This window comes from Phaethon aethereus, assembly GCF_964289735.1.
Source record: "Phaethon aethereus genome assembly, chromosome: 4".
Classification (NCBI taxonomy): domain Eukaryota; kingdom Metazoa; phylum Chordata; class Aves; order Phaethontiformes; family Phaethontidae; genus Phaethon; species Phaethon aethereus.
Window position 1 is genome coordinate 55758211 of NC_138578.1, and position 18014 is coordinate 55776224.

The following is an 18014-nucleotide window of genomic DNA, read 5'->3' on the forward strand; positions in this document are numbered from 1 at the left end:
CAGAAATTGCATATGTACAAGTTGAAAACACACAAAAATTTAGCAAGTTCATCAAAATTGGCCCAGTGCATCTCCCCACACTTTAACTGCAGAAAGCCTTAAAGAAGCTTACCTGAACAAATAGCAGTATGTAATACAATAAAATAAACTGAGATGAGGCTCCCTATACCTTAGGAAGAGTAAATCTTAATATTAATAGGTAAATATTCTTAATATCAGTTCCTAATATAGATTTAAAAAATAACATCTGCAGTCATGGAATATGCTAGAGAAATATCAGGCCTTTCTGGGTAGATCTCTGGCATCATTAGAGATGTCAGTAGTTATTTTGTTTTATAGTGTGCAAGACAAGAATTGTAATTGTTTGCTCTAATTGTTATGTGTGTGTTAAACTTATGTATGAGTGAGGTCTGATACCTGATTTTCAGTATTGCAATTCACACTGGGTGAAGTGTGATAATAAAGAAATGTTTTTGAGTGCTTAGGGAAAAATAAAAGGTGGATAAATATATGTAAACTTAGTATATAACAATTTCGGTATAAAGGTGAAAGCACTAATCCTTAGCAAGGGAGACTAAGATATCCTGTGTTGTTTATATTGATTAATTAATATTTCTGACAAGGAACAAGCCTTTCAGATTTGTAAGTAGAGAGTGGAGAAAAACAGTTAGCCTGACATGTCTAGAAAGGGTTTGCATTCTTGTTAGGAAAATCAGCTTACTGACAAAGAGTGCCAAGAGGAGTCAAGGAAATATTTCTCTTGAAGATATTTGCACACCAAGTAGAAACTTGAACTTCATGAACAATTTATAAAAATTGAATCAATCAGATACATGTAACAATATTTAATATATTTATATATTAAAATATTATAAATTTAATATTTAATATTTAACCCTTTAAATTGAACCTTTTGATTTTTAGTCATACTTGAACTGAAGCTACCAGATATCAAAAGCTGTAATCTTTGTCATGATTGTCATACAATTGTATTCAGAATGGGCAGTTCACACAGCATAAGACAGTTTTGTGTTTTATCAATAACAAAAATGAGTTACATTGTAAACCCTTATGCAACTTAAAGTAGAATTTCCCACCTAATTTAAAAAAAAAAGAGAATTACTGTTGGGTCTTATAGCTAGTTATTTCCTCCTTATAGTTTACAGAAATAATTGTGTGAATATGTCTGTGTGGTGGACAGGGAAGTAAAGACGTGACAAGCACTGTGTTTAGAAGCTCTGCTTCATAGCTTTTAATTTTCCTTTTTTTTTTTCTTTTTTTTTTTTTTCTATAGCCTCCACACCACCCAGCAGAGTAAATAAACGCAGAGTTTCACCAAGTGTTGTTTCCACCTGGGGAAAGAGAGGCATCATCATGTCTAACATTACTATTGATCCAGATGTCAAACCTGGCGAGTATGTCATCAAAAGCCTCTTTGCCGAATTTGCTGTTCAAGCTGAAAAGAAAATTGAAGTTGTAATGGCTGAACCTTTGGTGAGTCCTTTTTTTCATAGTATCCCTTTAAATAGTCCAGCTTTTTTTCTAAAATAGGCTGATTTATCCTATGTAGGGTTAGTGAAAAAAACATCCCCAGATATTGTTGACTTTTCAGAGGGATTACTTCAAGAGTAAATAGGCTTCTGCAAACGGGTTTACTACCTGGATTATGTTTTATTGACTTCTGTTAAAGCTGTTACGTACTGGTAACTGGAAACAAGACCTCTTAGTATTCATAAATTCTGTAAAGTTACAAAAGGAAATAGCAACAACAAAAAATTTTCCTTTGTTAACACTGCAGAGTGTATTTCCTGATGATGTTTCTTTGAAATAATACTTCAACAATGTATTTTCAAGAATAGATCCATTTGGTTTGTTTTCCCAAGTAATGACACTAACACCTGGAAGAATACAGTAGCCAGCATATATTGCAGATAAGGCAAAATGGAAATTCTGTTGGTGATCCAAACCGCATGATCTTGAAATGAATGGATTTTTTTTAACTTGGAAATTTTCGGGGGGGGGATGGGGATGGGGACAGAATAAGTTGGTTTTTTTTTTGAACTTGGAAATTCTCTGAGCAGGAGAGATTCTGAAGCTTGCAGAGGCCCAGCTTACAGAAGGCCTCTGTAACTGCTGCTTGCAGAAGTGTTCACTTGCAGAAGTGCATGTGTGAGCACCTGAGCCCGGTTTTGAAACTTTAGGAAAAAATGTTACTAAGCAGCAGTCCAAAAGAACACAAAAATGGGGCTAAACATGTTTTGTGGTGTCACTGATGGAATAATCTCCAACTCAAACCATTAGTAGATCAAAGGCTGAGGAAAAGGAAACGTTTCTTTATACACAACTAGTTAGGTATACATTATATATATATACGTATGTGTGTGTGTACCAGGCAAGCCTACAACTTAAACATAACCTTTGTGTTTCCTTATAGACATTGAAAAAAGTCAGGTATTCAGAAGGTTTGATAAGAAAGCACAGAAACATTGCAGGAAAAGAGGCATGCAGATGGTGAAGGGTACACGGCTAAGAAATGAGAGGAGAGCTCTAGGGGTGGTGGTGCTGTGGGTGGAAAGGCAGGCAGCTCCACCCCGGGTGGTCTGCGTGCCTGCTGCTGCGATTGCCGCTCCCTCGGCCCCTCGGCGATCCCTCTGCTAAGCGTACGAGGAGGGTAGTGCTTGCCAGAATGACATAGACTGGCTGTGATTCCGATGAGGTGAAGAGGGCTTTTCCTGTAGTCACAGCTAGTTTGGAGTTAAATCTCCTAACTTGGGAATAGTGGTAGCAAGGTAAATATAATCGTTGTAGAGCTCACTTGTGCTGCAAAACTTGTCCCTAGACCAGATTAAATAAATACTCTGACAACAATCCTGGGCTGTGTCTCCCAGCCACACTGTTGACTGTTAGTTAAACAAATGTTTTTAAATCTGTTAATCATACAAAATTGAAACATCTCGCCAGATTAAAAATCAGAAAACCCATGAAACTAATGAAATAATGCACTTTTCAAAGAAGAGTGGTTGCCAGCTCTGTTGTCTGGTGAGGTTTTATGGTAATTGCATGAAGTCTACTTTGGTCAGCATCTTTTACTAATAAGAGTCTGAAATTGATATTTTGTGTGTATACACTGTGTATAAAATTTTTTGGGATAAAACAAATTATAAATATTACTGGAGTAGACATTTGTGAAGGTCTTTTAACAGTCCTGTCTGGGTTCGTTTGCTAAATTGAATTCCTTTAAACAAACTGGTTTTTAATGCAATCAGACATAAATTTACACATATAGCCAGCATCCCTCATTTTATACTGGTAGGAAGGAAGGACTATATAGAAAACTAGCAATTTAAAAGATGTGCCAAAAGCTATGGAAAAGTGAAACAACCTAACACAAAAAGGTAGGAGGGAATCCTTAGATGTCTCAATGAAAGGAAGTACTAACATGCTGAAGTGGTTTTATTTTTGTATGTAGCATTTGATATAAATACTGAATATTCAGGTCTAGTATATGACATTTTAAAAGAAAGATAAAAGGCCAAAGTGGCGCAGGAAATGCACTGACTGAGGTTGGAGAAAAGGCTTTAATGGAAGAGAGGAAAGCCCATTATCATTTTAGTGTGATTTGATTTGATGAGATGACTTGGCTACAAATAATAATGTGGATAATACATGTAGTGTTACATAAATCTTTAATGTGTTAGATGAAGCTAGGCTGTTGGATGAAGCTGTTGGAGAGAATTTGGAGCCATACCAATTAAAAATCAGGAGCTAGTCACTTTTTAAAACTTGAAGATGAACATGCCAGTAGGAGAGCAAAAATTAATTAAAAAAATAATTTCAAGAAACCAAAAATCGTAACTTCAGATCAAGACAGCACCTAGGGGCTAGGGGACGGTACCATTTTGGCTAGATGTATGGGTTTCATTCAGAAGTAACTGACTTTTGATTTCAAAAGGCAACTAAATGGTTTCTCTAGCTGAGAATTTACTTACGATACTCATTGACTAACAAAGTAGTTTCCTTTCACTGATTTCATTAAGAGTTTTCTGCCTGCAAAATTTCAATACTGCAGAGTTTCCAAAGTTACAAAAAGAGCTTATTGTCAAATGCTTAAAATAAATGATTGAAGTAGCGAGTTGTAACCACAGGAAGGAAGATCATCCTTTCAGTGAGTAAATTAGGTTAAAACACTTTTTTTCCCCCCCTTTTTTTTGTTTTAAATCAATTCTTCTAAGTCTTTTGTAGTAGTCTATTGTTTTAAAGTAAAAAGGGCTCAGACACAATTTAGTGTAGGTTGAAATACGCTTCCTCAGTTGAGCTAGGATGACCGTGAGGCATGATACCAGCCTTCCCCAAATGTGAAACAAACTGTACCAGTGAAAAAAATGAGTGATAAACTCAGTTACCTTGTATTTTGTCAGGTTGCATGTAAATATAGATGGTTAGAATTTAAGTAGAGACTTTAACATGGTGCCACCAAGTTACCAGGCTGTGAACTAGGTAAGCTGCTAACTTACTAAATTGCAGTTCAGTCTCATGTTTAAGTCAAAACTAGCAAGAGTAGTTGAGCCTGTTGCCAGCACCAGCGATTTTATTCCATCATGCAGATACTAAACATTGCTCAGACTAGCACTGTATGCCTTTGCAAGTCTTGCCTAGGTGCTTTCAAAAGCTTGTCTGAAGCCTGTAAAATTTAGCACACTGCATTTCTTCAGCGCAGTGTTTCTCGCACACTGCTCTGATGCTGGGGCAAGGATGCAGCCGCTGCCCAGCGCTTGGGCTCCAGGAGACAAGGCAGCATCCACTGACAGGTTTCTTACTTGCAGTTGGAAGAAGAAACAAGTACACTAGTTCTGCAGTGTTCACCTGAGCCACCCTGCTGAGGCATGCTAGCCACCAGAGGACGGTGAATATTGGAGAGGGGCCAAAAGGTGGTACTTTTTTGCACAGGTGCAGTTGTTTGCACAGCACACGCACGTCTGTCTACATCCTGATCTCTGCTGCCTGCCGAATGTTGACATTTCTGCTTTACACAATGAATGCGAACTGCTCTTTGGTTAATTCAACAGTGTGGTGGCTTTTTATTTTTTATTTCAGTTGTAAAAGATAAATGTAGACCTATTATTTCCATCTCTCTCTATCAACTTCAGGAAGCCAGGAAAATAAATCTTAAATTATTAATTCAGTGAAAGTTTCCAGACCTTTACTTTATGCTGTTGGATAGATTTTTTGGTAAGTCACGTGAGGTGACTGGGGCCGTGACAAAGCAGAATTAGAAGAAGAGATTGAAAGAACATAAATTTTAAAGCCATGCAAGTAATTCAAAGGCCTTGATAAACCTGTGACTGGATTAAAGAGTATTATTTGGTTATGTCACTTTTGTTTGGGCAGTGTTACATGAACTATGAACCTTTTAGCAGTTCAAATCTTTAATGCTGAGGAAAAACAATAGGATTATGAACTTTCAAGGTCTTCATTCTTTATGATATGAAAAATCTTAAAAATTGTATCAACATTTGATGTACAGAAGTGTCTCAGTTAGTATAGAATGGGGGGGAGAAGGAAAACTTTCAGAACTATCTTAAAAATAGTTTGCGATCTGTTGGCATGGATTTTGACCTCGTCATCTAAAGACTTACAGATTATTTCACTTCTCTTTGATTTGTTATCATTCTTTTCTTTACCTGTTTCTGGTTCTAGACACATGCAATGGGTGTAATAAACCCAGTGTTTGTTCACCTGTGTAATAGTTTTGTAGTACTATGATGGAAACACGGCATGTTGGGTTATTGTATCGTAAGGACACTTAAGGAACCTGACTTTTACCATCTTCTTACAGGAAAGTCACTTATCCATCTTCTCGGGAAATAGTTTTCTAGTTATTTTCCTTCAGTTTATTTATCAATATACAATGTTTATATAGGGTGGGACATTTCTTGTGTTTCTGCTTTATAGACAAGATTACAATTATTTGTGCAGTTTATCTAAAAGCATAGTACAGATAACATGAATTTACGTACAGTAGATGGTTTCCTTATAGAAAAAGGGGAGGGAGGAAATATAGTTAAAAGGGTATTCTGGTTTGCAAGTGCTCTCTGGAGCTTTTAGTATCTGCTGCAAAATGTCAATTCTCATAACAGTATTTTGAACAGACTTAACACGTAAAATTATATGAATTTGTAAGATTCAAAAAAGTGTTTATTTGCCAGTACTTGAAACCTTTCCCCCCCTTGAATACGCTGTGAAAGAACATCGGCTAATACATCAGTTGATGAAGAAATAGAACTATTTCAGGATATTAAATGCATTTTCCTGAAACCACCTTCTTTTTTTGAAGTATTTTTTATCTAGGCATACTAAAAGTGTATATAAATGACAGTGTTTTCTTGGACGACTAAATGGCTTTCTTTGGATTATAGAAAGTGAAAATGGTCTGATTTGTGAATTTGTATGTATATTATTTCAGGTTCTACTTTCAGAGTAGGCAAATGCTTTTTGCCTGGGCAATGTTGAATTCAAGTTTTCAGAGGCTGTAATAGTTGCCAGAGATTGTGTCCTTTTGAACACCAAATGCAGCTGCACTCATAGCAGAAAATGCCAGAAATAGTCTCGTATTTTCAAGGTTACGATTCGGACAAGCAAAAATAAGCTGCCAGTTTGAATCTTGGACTTGGTACATGCGATCCCAATTGTATCTGTTTAACATACAGCCTGTCTGTTGCAGCCTTGCAAGTGTTAAATATCAAGCAATATTGACTTTTAAAATTTTTGTCAACGGCCTGACAGCATGGGTGTTGTCTCTTACTAACTGAGCAGTTATTTTGTGTTAACTGAGGCACAACCTGTTGAGAGCAGTGCTGGCTGTCAGTATTGCTGACACCTCCTTTTAAATCCCAGGCCAAGGCAAGTTAACAGCTCTTCCAGCTTACTGCTTGACTTAACTTGCTCCATAAAAGCTCTTTGTTTGCTTCCTGCAATCTAATATGAGCTATTAACTCCTTACTTTGAGTGCTTTTTCTACTTTCCTCGTTAAAGATAACAGTTTGTGTTCATTTATAATAAAATGAAAAGTAGTTTAATATTTCTTTAAGTAGCAAGAAATGCTCATCACATCTTTCTACATCTTACTGCTTTGTAGTATGCCCTTAAAGCTGTTACTGTGGAACTTGGCTTACTGTAAATCATTGACTCTCAGAGCCAGTACATGGGACTTAGTTTCCCCCTCTGCCCCACCTCTTTCCCTTTTTTTACTTTCCAGGATACCCTAACAAGAGTCTATAAAAGCTCTACTTCTTGTAGCTGTATAATTTGGTACTCCCCACAGTGCCTAATAAGAATTACTATTACATTACTATTACAGTTCATGAGTGTTTTGTTTTCTTAATTTTTTAATTCTCACTTAATTATGTTGTCAGGAATATAATTTAATTTTGCTTTTAAGAGAGCACTATGTCTTACAGTACTGGTAGCAATGAAATACTGTAATAATTAAATTCTAGTAATATTGCATCTTTTCTGTACCTTACAAAGTTTTTTCAAATGTAAAGCAAGTTATTATTGACATTCTCCTTTTCCCGGACTAGGTTTTCTAGCTATTTTTCACTGCAGTTCAGGGAAAGCACATATTGGAAATGCATTGAACAATTGTCTCTGCCTTTGTGAAGGCATTTTAAAATTCATTCTTGTAGCTTACAATAACTGCCTTATATGAACATGAATATGGTTGTTAATTCAGATGGGAATGGCTTTCCTTCTAAGTTACGCTTGGCACCCACTGGCAGCTCTCTCTTGAGCACACTGCTGTAGGCTCTCCTGTTTGGGAGAGGTGTTTGACATTTTCTGTTTGTCAGTGTTTTAACGTTATTACTATTAAGCTACCAAATTAATTTTAGATCTGTGTTCTTCAATTTTGTGAGTACACCTCACATCTTCAGAAATGGGTCTAGCTGAAAAAGAATGCAAATATTCACATTAAGAGTTATTTCTTTGTTCTGTAATATAACTGAGAAAGAAGGAATCTATCTTTGGTAAGTCAATTGCATTGTGAAATTCATGGGTTTTTTGGTTTTTTTTTTAAAGGAAAAGCTCTTGTCCAGATCTCTTCAAAGAGGTGAAGATCTTCAGTTTGATCAGGTAGGAGACATGTGGTTGAAAGCAGTTTTTGTTGGATTAAGGTGGCCTCTGTTTTTGCAGAATAGTGGCTCCACTGTTGTAATGACTTGAAACACCCACATCTGAATCAGCGTCAGAAAACTTAGACCTTGAATGTCAGTTAAACTTTATTTTCCATTGTAGAATCTGATAGCAAGAAACTAATGGAATAGATTAATTATCTAAAGGTGGCAGTGAAAGCCACTGGAGGGAAGATGCTGAAATATGGTAGGAGGCAAAAAGACCTAATTTATTTCTATTCCTGTTAACAGGCTTTGTGTAATCTCAGACTGTGTCACTTAGTGTTTCAGTGTTTGGGGTTCTACTTTTATAAGCAAATAGTGTTAATTTCTGTAACATGGCTTCTAATGAAGACTTTTTAATTCTATGGCAGAAGGCATAAGTAGATTCAAAATGTTACTTTGTCCTTTGCTGAGTATAAGGTTGCACTGTGAGGCTATTCTCTTTCACTTACTGTAAGTGAGCTGTACCTGGAATAGCTCTCTGCTCAATTTATTCATGTTTATTGTCTGTGTTTCTAATTCTTTCATAGTATAGGCATGTTTTTGTCCCTTTGGAACTACTTCCTTGCAATGGAGAGGCAGCATTCAGACGAAGCCCCATTAATTGCTGGTTCCTGTTCTTAACTGTTACTGACTAGCATCTTACTGTATGAAGTTTAGTGTTCTGTCCATATCTTCTGTAACTGAATTTTTGTCTCATGCTTTCCATTACTCCTCAAATATAGGTGTTAGGCATTGAAGTGAAATCTGTGAACATGCCCCAACTTTTCAAATAGCAGCCATTTGTGCATCTCTTTTTCCGCCTCTCAAATAGAAACAAATAATAGCATGTAATATTTGATGTAAAATTTTCTTTTCAAAGAAAAACAAAAACAAAACCACCACCAAAAACCTCACATAGCCTTTTAATGTTTTCTAATCTAACCTGCTGTAAGGCCATTATCTCCTAAATGAAAGCTTACTCATAAGCAAGGAAAATGAGTGAGGGGAGATAGGGTATAAATCTTTGGTAGCTACAGTATTTTGTTTTAAAGCTGATCAAAAGCTTAATAATATCCCTGATAGGGATCTTCTAAGGATATCTGTAAATCCGTAATTTTACTAATTTTTCTACTAACTGCAGCCCCCCATCCTACTGCCACATTTTTCCTCAGTTTAAGGATGGTCTTTATAAATCATTGGTAGTCATGTATTAAACTACATATAGGTTCTAAAAATATGCTGAGTGAAAAAAAGTAAAAAATTAAGCATATAACTTTTGAAATCTTGAAGTATAGAAATAAACTCATTTTTCCTGAAAATGTAGTACTTTACACACAATCAAAATGAATTATTTTTAAATATACATGTGTATGTATGTGTGTGAGTTCTTATTTTGTTCTTTTGTTACTCATAATCTACTTTGGGTTCATCGAGATCTGAATTTTCATGGTACTGAATAACTACTTCAGAGACTAAGAGCAGAATGGCTTTCTTGTGGTGACAGGGATTGTGAATTTTGAATTGAGGATTTTGAATATTGGCAAAAGGAATTAGGATTGCTTCTCTCTGTTCATTGCTGGGTGTATGAAACCCGTATTAAGATCAATTCTCCAGCAGTGCAGAAGATTGCAGAGTAAAAAGAGATTGGTGAAGTATGGAGAGAGGAGGATCTACAGTGCACAGCCACAGCATCCAGCAGAGAAGCTAGAGCTGTTGCTGGACCAACCTTCTTCAGCCAGAGATCTTTACTGAGTTAGGAATTCGAGTCTAAAAAGGGCTTTAGCTGCACTGATGTCTGAGCTACTAACTGTTGTACTTGGTGAAGAAAAAGGGCATGTTTGAAACACAAGAGGGACTCTGGGAGTCCAAAGAAGGTATCTGGTTAACACTCATTCTCTCAGCTCAGTAAGTTTAATTTTCAAATAGTACAATTCTTTTATTTGTCATTGGAGTTTTAATTGGAACAAAAATTTAAATTTAGCTAAAAGAGATGAAACTTTGGAAAATGAGATGGAAATTTTTATGTTGATACACTTCTAAACTGTTAAAAATTTCAGCATTTTAGTACCAGTGCTTTCCTTTTGTCATTGCCAGCACATCAAGAAGCTACCGGAGAGGAATTTTTTTTATAGAGCATGTGTTGCATTTCTTAAAATTATTTTTGCTTGTACAGCTTGAAACTGAAATAGCTGGTTATTTTTCTTCTTTCATTTGTTGTGGGAATCATACTTGGCAATTTCCTACTCTTGTCTGAAGACACCAAAAACTTTATGATCATGCAGAAGCATATCTTGTCCATCTCAGTGACTGAAAGCAGATGTGTCTCTGGGGTTCAGGCTTGTTCATGATTAGACACAACTTGAGCAATGTTTTTGGGATCAGGATTTTGGCCATAGCTGGAATTTGGGCTCAAGCATCCTACTATAATTTTGCATCTCTCTCTCCTTGTCTTTCAGTGTACTGTTGGGTATGTTAAGTGCAGCAATTAGCAATGTGTTACAGCCTTTAAGATAGGAACGCACTTTGCTGTTTCATTCCCAGGAATATAAGCGTACGTCATGATGACTAATGCAGCCCTGTGCTCTTGGGCATTACAGGATCTCTGTTTGTCTGGATTGCTGCTTTCAGCCTGGGCATAATAAAATGCTAAAATAAAGGGGTTTTCTTGTAATTTTTATATAAGATGATCTTGAATTTAGTGTCCAAGCAGTATGGTAATTATTTTAAATACAAAGAAATAGCTCATATTCTGCTTAGCAGCTATGTAATATGAGCAAAGATCTTAATTTTCCTGATAATTCGAGTGCCTTTTCATTAGAATGTTAAGGATGCAAAACTTGGCAAGAAATAAGTAATTGTAATGTAAAACTGATTTTTCATTTCAAGAGGAAAATGCTTTGTAACGCCAGTAGTTTCTGGGTTTAGCACTTTACCAATGACAAATTTTTTAATGCATGTGATACAGCTTTTTTCTGTGGAAGACGATACAAATTGCCTGACTACTGGAACATTTATGAATGGTAGTATTATTGATATACTGTGTAAAATTGCAGGAAAACCTAAGGAAAAGGTTTAGTAAAGCTTAAAATGCTGCTTGCCTTTTTTTTTTTCCCCCCCCCTACTAATAAACCCATCAGTTCAGAAGGAGGGCAGAGGAGTGCTTTGTAGGGTCATTTTACATTGACAGCACAGGGTAACTTAAGCATTCGCTTAATCTGTTCCTGCCCTGTTGTGTGTGTGGTTGCTGTATGAACATAGCTCTGTGCAATGTTTTGGATTGCTGTCATTGATGATAGATCATTGATGATTTTATGCTCAGTCTAATACCTTCGGTTTAGTAACTCATGAGGAGGTTTTGTTCTGCTTTCTGAATTTTTTTTTTCTGCTCATGGCTGGAGTGAGGTCAACAGAGATGTTTGAGTACCCCAAGCTGATGCAAGCAGCAGGCATTTCTTGCACATGAAATCTCGGTGAAGATTTTTCGAAGCTTTACCAACAGAAATGAGTCTTGAGTTCTCTTTTCTGATCTTCTTCTTACTGAAAAATAATAGTTCTAATAGTAGCCCACGAGTGTCTCAAATTTCTTCAGTTTTTCTTTCCTCTTCTCCTCTCCCTCTTCACCAGTTTTCACTATTTTCTTTTCCAAGTAAGTTTGTCAGACCTCTGCCACATCAGAAAATTCTCTTGAGCAATGTCTTAATTTGTATGTGTTCATTTTCATCACACACTCTTTCATTTGGCCAGCAGGACTAGGGAAGTGATTGTCCCTCTGTACTTGGCACTGGTGAGGCTGCACCTCGAATACTCTGTTCAGTTTTCGGCCTCTCACTGCAAGAAAGACATTGAGTTGCTGGAGTGTGTCCAGAGAAGGGCAACGAAGCTGGTGAGGGGTCTGGAGCACAAGTCTTATGAGGAGCGGCTGAGGGGACTGGGGTTGCTCAGTCTGGAGAAGAGGAGGCTGAGGGGGGACCTTATCGCTCTCTACAACTACCTGAAAGGGGGTTGTGGTGAGGTGGGTGTTGGTCTCTTCTACCAAGTAACTTGCGATAGCTCGAGAGGAAATGGCCTCAAGTTGCGCCAGGGGAGGTTTAGACTGGATATTAAGGAAAATTTCTTTACTGAGAGAGTGATCAAACATGGGAACAGGCTGCCCAGGGAGGTGGTGGAATCACCGTCACTGGAAGTGTTCAAAAAACGTGTGGACGTTGCACTTCAGGATATGGTTTAGTGGGCTTGGTGGTGTTGGGTTGATGGTTGGACTTGATGATCTTAAAGGTCTTTTCCAACCTTAATTGATTCTGTGATTCTGTTCTGTGATTCTGTGGTTTCAGATCACAATGTAACTTTAAAGTGGTAAAACTGAGCTGGTTTTTACTGTCCATTTCTAGAAGTCTGATGTATGTTCATTGATTGACGGGGTATTTACTTTGTATGGATATCGATGCACAAGGGACAGGGTTACGACATGCCTGGTTTCCAAAGCAAGTCATAAAGATTTCAACATATATTAGTATAAGAATGAAGGTATTCTCAAAATTTAGCCTTTGTTCTGAGATGCAAGGCATTATAGCAAACTTGCAGAGTATTTCTAATGTCTGTCTCTCTTCTGTGTTAGAAAGGCTTCGTATGGTTTTGTGTTGCCTGCAATAACTGCTTTCATGTTTTTGTGCAGTTAGCTCAACGTGCGTGTCCCTCCTGCAGCAGGCATGCCTAGTTTTTCCATTGAAACCCCCTTTTGTGAGTGTCCTAGTCACAGACCATAATAATAAGAAAAAAGTTACCTCATTATTCTCATTAAAAATTCTTAATGAAACCTAGTTCCTGTTCAGATTTGGAATATATGTAGTTTGTACTGTATACTTGGATTTAAAATTTTGTGAATTTACAGAATAAGAATATGATTTACTTATTTTGAGGGAGTTTCTTCACTTGGTTATACAATTAAAGAATTTTTCTGAGAGTCAAGAATACTGCTTAATTCTTGTGACTTGGATAGCTGACGGGTTAACAAGCTGAGTGAAGTATTCAGATGGTTGAAAGAGACCCTCCTGAGGTTTCCATATGGTTCACTTCCCCCCATCCCTTCCCCAAACTTGAAAAACCATGCTTCAAAGAGGACAAAGAAATAATGGCATTGATGTTATCTTGGTTATCAGATTAGTGAATAATAGATAAGTTATTGCATGAGGGTGGCTTCTTATCCTCTTATTTAAAAGATGCAAGAGGTAAGTACTACATGGCATCAGCGGGCAACGTGGTAACTCTCCTTTTCCAGGCAGTGTTTAGCGGATGGGCTTGCTCCCTGCTGCCTCCTGACAAGGAGTTTATAGATGCTTTATGCTGTCCTCCTCCAGTCATTCTTCTCCTCTCCAAGATCGGACACTGATGACTTCTGTTAAAGTTTAACTTAAAGGAAGCCTAGAGAATTTAAGTTTCATACAATGTTAAAGTCTTCCTTCTAGAATGGTTTCTGTTGCCACTGTTTTCATGGATAATTTATGTGTATGGGTTTTCTGAAAGAGAGCAGTAGGTAGGGAGTTATGCAGAAAATAAATACACCTTGAGATCTAGACCAGTCAAATGTATTAAAAGTAGAACAGAATATCTAAAAGGTTCTTATTTTTGTTTGTATAATAACCAAAGAAGCATGTTCTTGAAGGTTACATACTTTCTTTGTTTAGGAGGGTTACCTCTTACCTGTCATTTTTATTGTAGAAGTACGTATACTTCAGGGATATATATGGCAACATTCAGGGACATCCTAAGATGTCTGCTGTTTTCTCAATGGTTTTATATGGTTTATTGGTATAAATTTAGGATTCTGTGATCCCCGTGAGCTTTGGAACACTTTGTATGCTTAAACTTATCGTCATAATTGACTTGGTGTGTCATATTTACAGTATTGTCCTAGGTGAAAATGATACATAAACTTGCCACTTTGTAAAATTATGTTACATGTTTTTTAACATTAAAACCCAACTTTCAGAATGATTATAACTCTAGGATTCTTAGGTTGCTATATCATGCTAAACTGTGTTTCCTACTTTTTTTCAGTTGATAAGCTCTATGAGCTCAGTAGCAGAGCACTGTCTCCCCTCCTTATTACGCACCTTGTTTGACTGGTACAGGCGTCAAAATGGAACAGAAGATGAATCTTACGAGTATAGACCTCGGTCTAGCACAAAATCGAAGGGGTAAGAGTTTTCCTTGCAAAATTCTGTTTGATATTTGTGTGCTTTCCTGTAAGAAAATGTGTGCTTTGTACTTTTTCAACAAATATTTTGTATTTGGATCTGTTATTACCTAATTCTGTGTAGAAAGAGCGTGGGCTTCTTTGAGGTAGTGTATTTAACTTTCATAGATGATATGCATGAAGTGACTTAATGGTTTTGGGGTTGATGTACAGAAGGAAGTTGGTCGCTGATAATTCCAAGCTAGTTTGTCTGGTTTTAAATTATTTTGATTGTTGGCAGGCCCTTTCAGGAGGGGGAAAGATGTCAATGCTGCACCAAATCCCAAAGTCTGTCTAACCATCCATTTTATATATGTGTGCAACAATGATTGCATGAAAGACCTGTATACTGCTTCTCTGCAATATTTGTGTTGTCTTGTGTATGATACGTGTGTTCTCATTTTCTTATTTTAGAGATGACCAACAACGTGAAAGAGATTATCTACTTGAAAGGAGAGACTTAGCTGTAGATTTCATTTTTTGTTTAGTTTTAATAGAGGTCCTAAAACAGGTAAGCTCTTTTGCTTTGGAAAACTTCTTTTAATCTTTTGCTTTTAATGGCAGTTTTGATAATCTCCTTTAAATTTTTATATTAAAAACTGGAGCATATATATGGTGAGCATATGCAAGGCTGTAATTATACTTTCAGCTGCAGAAAGCCTCTGGCCTCCTGTCTTTTCTTCACGTGCCTGCATTATCTCAGTTCACATGTCACTAAGTCAAAGCTGCTGATGTACCACAAAAAGGAAGACTGTAAAAAATAATGTTTTATTTATGTTCAGTACCTTTTGTCTGCTTAAACATTTTTGAAATACAATGTGAAATCATTGAAGGACAAGATCAAAATGTCTCTTTTTAAAAAAATTAGAAAGGGTATGTAATTTTGCTTGGCCTCGTAGTGTAGTGCTAGATGATGTCATGCACAATTTCTGTTAATATAAAATTTGCATTGGTGTATGGACAAGAGGATAGAATTTGGCATCAAGTAGCAGCACTTTTTTTCTCATTTTTTGAAAGGAAAAAAAGATTACTGTAAGGAAGGGTTTGAAACATGAAGCACACTTAAGAAATTTCACGTTTTAAATACTTAACTAGTTTGTCTTTTATGTGTAGGTACATGAAAATTAAACGGCTTTCCGTACAAAGTAAAGCAAGGACTATGTTTAGTTTGCAAATAATTTGTAGGAGATTTGTTTGTGGTGTACAGCATGTTTGTGATACAGGGAAAAATGAAAACAGTAAAACAAAAGAGCCGCCTACCCTTCTCTGAGACACCGACCAATCATCCAAAGTGTTATTCCTATACTGCATGCACAGAGTTGCAGAGAACAATATTAAAACCATCAAACTCTTACGTGTTAGTGTTTTACAGAACATCTTTAGTTCATGCTCTCTGCCTGCCTAAGCTTTCTATCAGTGTGAAAGAGAAAGGGGAATAGAATAGATTGTTTAGGATTGCAGGGTTGTGTGGGTAGCATCTGTATTTTGAACTGGTACTAGTTTTTCTGTTGAGTAGAGTACATGTTGCCAGTGATTCAGATGTCAGGAAGAGAGGTGCCAAAGTTTTGGTCTTGAAGAGAGTTGGTGGTGACTCCTCTAATGCTTGGTGAGCCTCTCATGCTTGTACTCTGAGTAAGATAGGTATTTTTCTGATAAGGGTATTTTCCTCTACTAAAGACCTGCAGTGGTCCACTAAACGTAGATACACCACTTAAGAGAATCCTTCGGTCAATTTAGTATTAAAAGTTATCCAAACAAGAGCTTCTATGTTCTGTCTGTGATGTGAATCTGCAATTAGGCAGTCAAAGCAAGCACAGAAAGGAGGGCTTTTTATCAATAAACATATTTACATTCACATTACACGCATCTTTCTGCCTTTCTGGGAGCCCTATCATTGTTTAATTCTTAGAAACTGGTTTTAGAGGGTGCAAAGGGTATGATCCAGCCCTTCCTGTAATATGCACAGAGCAACCGTAGAGAGGGTGACAGACATTACCTATGTAGGAACAAAAATCTTTTGCTTAAATTATTACATATTACTCGTTGTATGAACGTGCATGTAAATAGCCAGTTCCAGTAACTGGAAGTTCTTGGACAAATAGCTGTCTTGATGCAGAAAAGTATAAAATTCTCAAGTAGTAAGTGCTCAACTGTCTTAGCAGAGACAAGACAAGACAGTAATCTTTTCTTCTAATGTATTTTAGTGAAAATCTTAATCACTCTTAAGCAGTAATATTTAGTTCCTACCTAAATTTCTTTGAAATTTTAAAGATCTTATGACTTTATAATTACATATAGTGCTATTTTTAAAGAATACATTTGATTTTTAAGCAAATGTTTTCTTTTAAACCTGAGAAAAGTGGTGATATCAAAGAGAACCTCAGTAAAAAAGGGCCTTCTAGTCAATGCTTGGTTTTGGTTTCTCACCAAATTGTTACTTACTGCTGGGAAGATTTTTCTATGTTTTGGCTGCTTTCATCTGCAGAAAGTCTAAAATGGAGATGATCATCTCTTCTGCATTCTTATTTTTTGGTTTTGTCTTCCTTTATGTTGAGATGAATTGCATTTTGAGGTTAAATCTGTAATAGTAACGCCACACAAAGTAGAAAGTGTGGGAAGATGCATAGTTAACTTAGTGGGATAAGTTTTGATGGCAAATTCACAGTGTTTGCATTACCGTTGTTTATTTTATTACAAATTTAATCCCTAAAAGCCAGTATGCAAAATAATTGGAGAGAATATCAATACAGATTGTGTAAATGTTCATATATCGCAGAATTAACTTGGTATCATATGCCAACAAAGGATGTGCCCTTTGACACTAGTGGGAGAGATTTCTACAGGGCATCTCACAGTACTGTTGATTTACTTAGTACAGACAGGCGTGTATATTTTCATGCATAGTTACGTACATAGAAATGATATCTGCATTTCAGATACCTGTTCATCCAGTGCCAGATCCTTTAGTACATGAAGTTCTAAACTTGGCTTTTAAGCACTTTAAACATAAGGAAGGGTAAGTTTCACTTGCGTACTTTAAAATATTTTTCTGTGTATTACCAGTCTGTGCTGGGTTGTTGTGATTGTTCTCCTTTGCCTCACATGTAACATGATGGTGATAATACTGTAAACAAACACTGATTGGTATCTTTACACTGAAAACATATCTTGAAATAACATAGCTGTGGTCAATATAATGTTGAGTTTATTTTGCTTAGAATATACAGAATGATTTGCATAGCCAGCCAGAGTAAGAGAAGTCCGAGTTTGGATAACTATAGTAAACTTCCTATGCAGAATATGTCTTTTATGGCTGCTCAATGAAACTACATCACTTTAGATGCCACCCATGCATTTTTATGCTTGACTTTCATTGTTTTTATGGTAATAATCCACCTCGCTATGGAACAAATTCTGTTTGTAATGGAGAACACACATGGGATTTAGAAGAACAAAGTTGTATTTAACACCATTCTTTTTTTTCTTTTTTCTTCTTTTTCTTTTTTCAAAATTTTTTTTCTTCTCCTTAGGTATTCAGGAACCAACACTGGGAATGTGCATATTATTGCAGACTTATATGCAGAAGTGACAGGCGTTCTTGCTCAATCAAAGTAGGTTCAGTCTCTGAT

General features: G+C 36.5%; 1 protein-coding gene across 1 annotated transcript in view; it reads left to right on the forward strand.

The window, feature by feature from the left end:
• The first annotated feature begins 979 nt into the window (after window positions 1–979).
• Window positions 980–18014, forward strand: part of FRYL (FRY like transcription coactivator) — a 99025-nt gene continuing 81990 nt past the window's right edge. Inside the window, exons 1-6 of the mRNA XM_081999457.1 lie at window positions 980–1494; window positions 8077–8130; window positions 14208–14347; window positions 14800–14896; window positions 17322–17401; window positions 17916–17996. Of these exons, the coding sequence (XP_081855583.1) occupies window positions 1375–1494; window positions 8077–8130; window positions 14208–14347; window positions 14800–14896; window positions 17322–17401; window positions 17916–17996 (572 nt within the window). The 5' untranslated portion in view covers window positions 980–1374. The remainder of the gene's footprint in view (window positions 1495–8076; window positions 8131–14207; window positions 14348–14799; window positions 14897–17321; window positions 17402–17915; window positions 17997–18014) is intronic.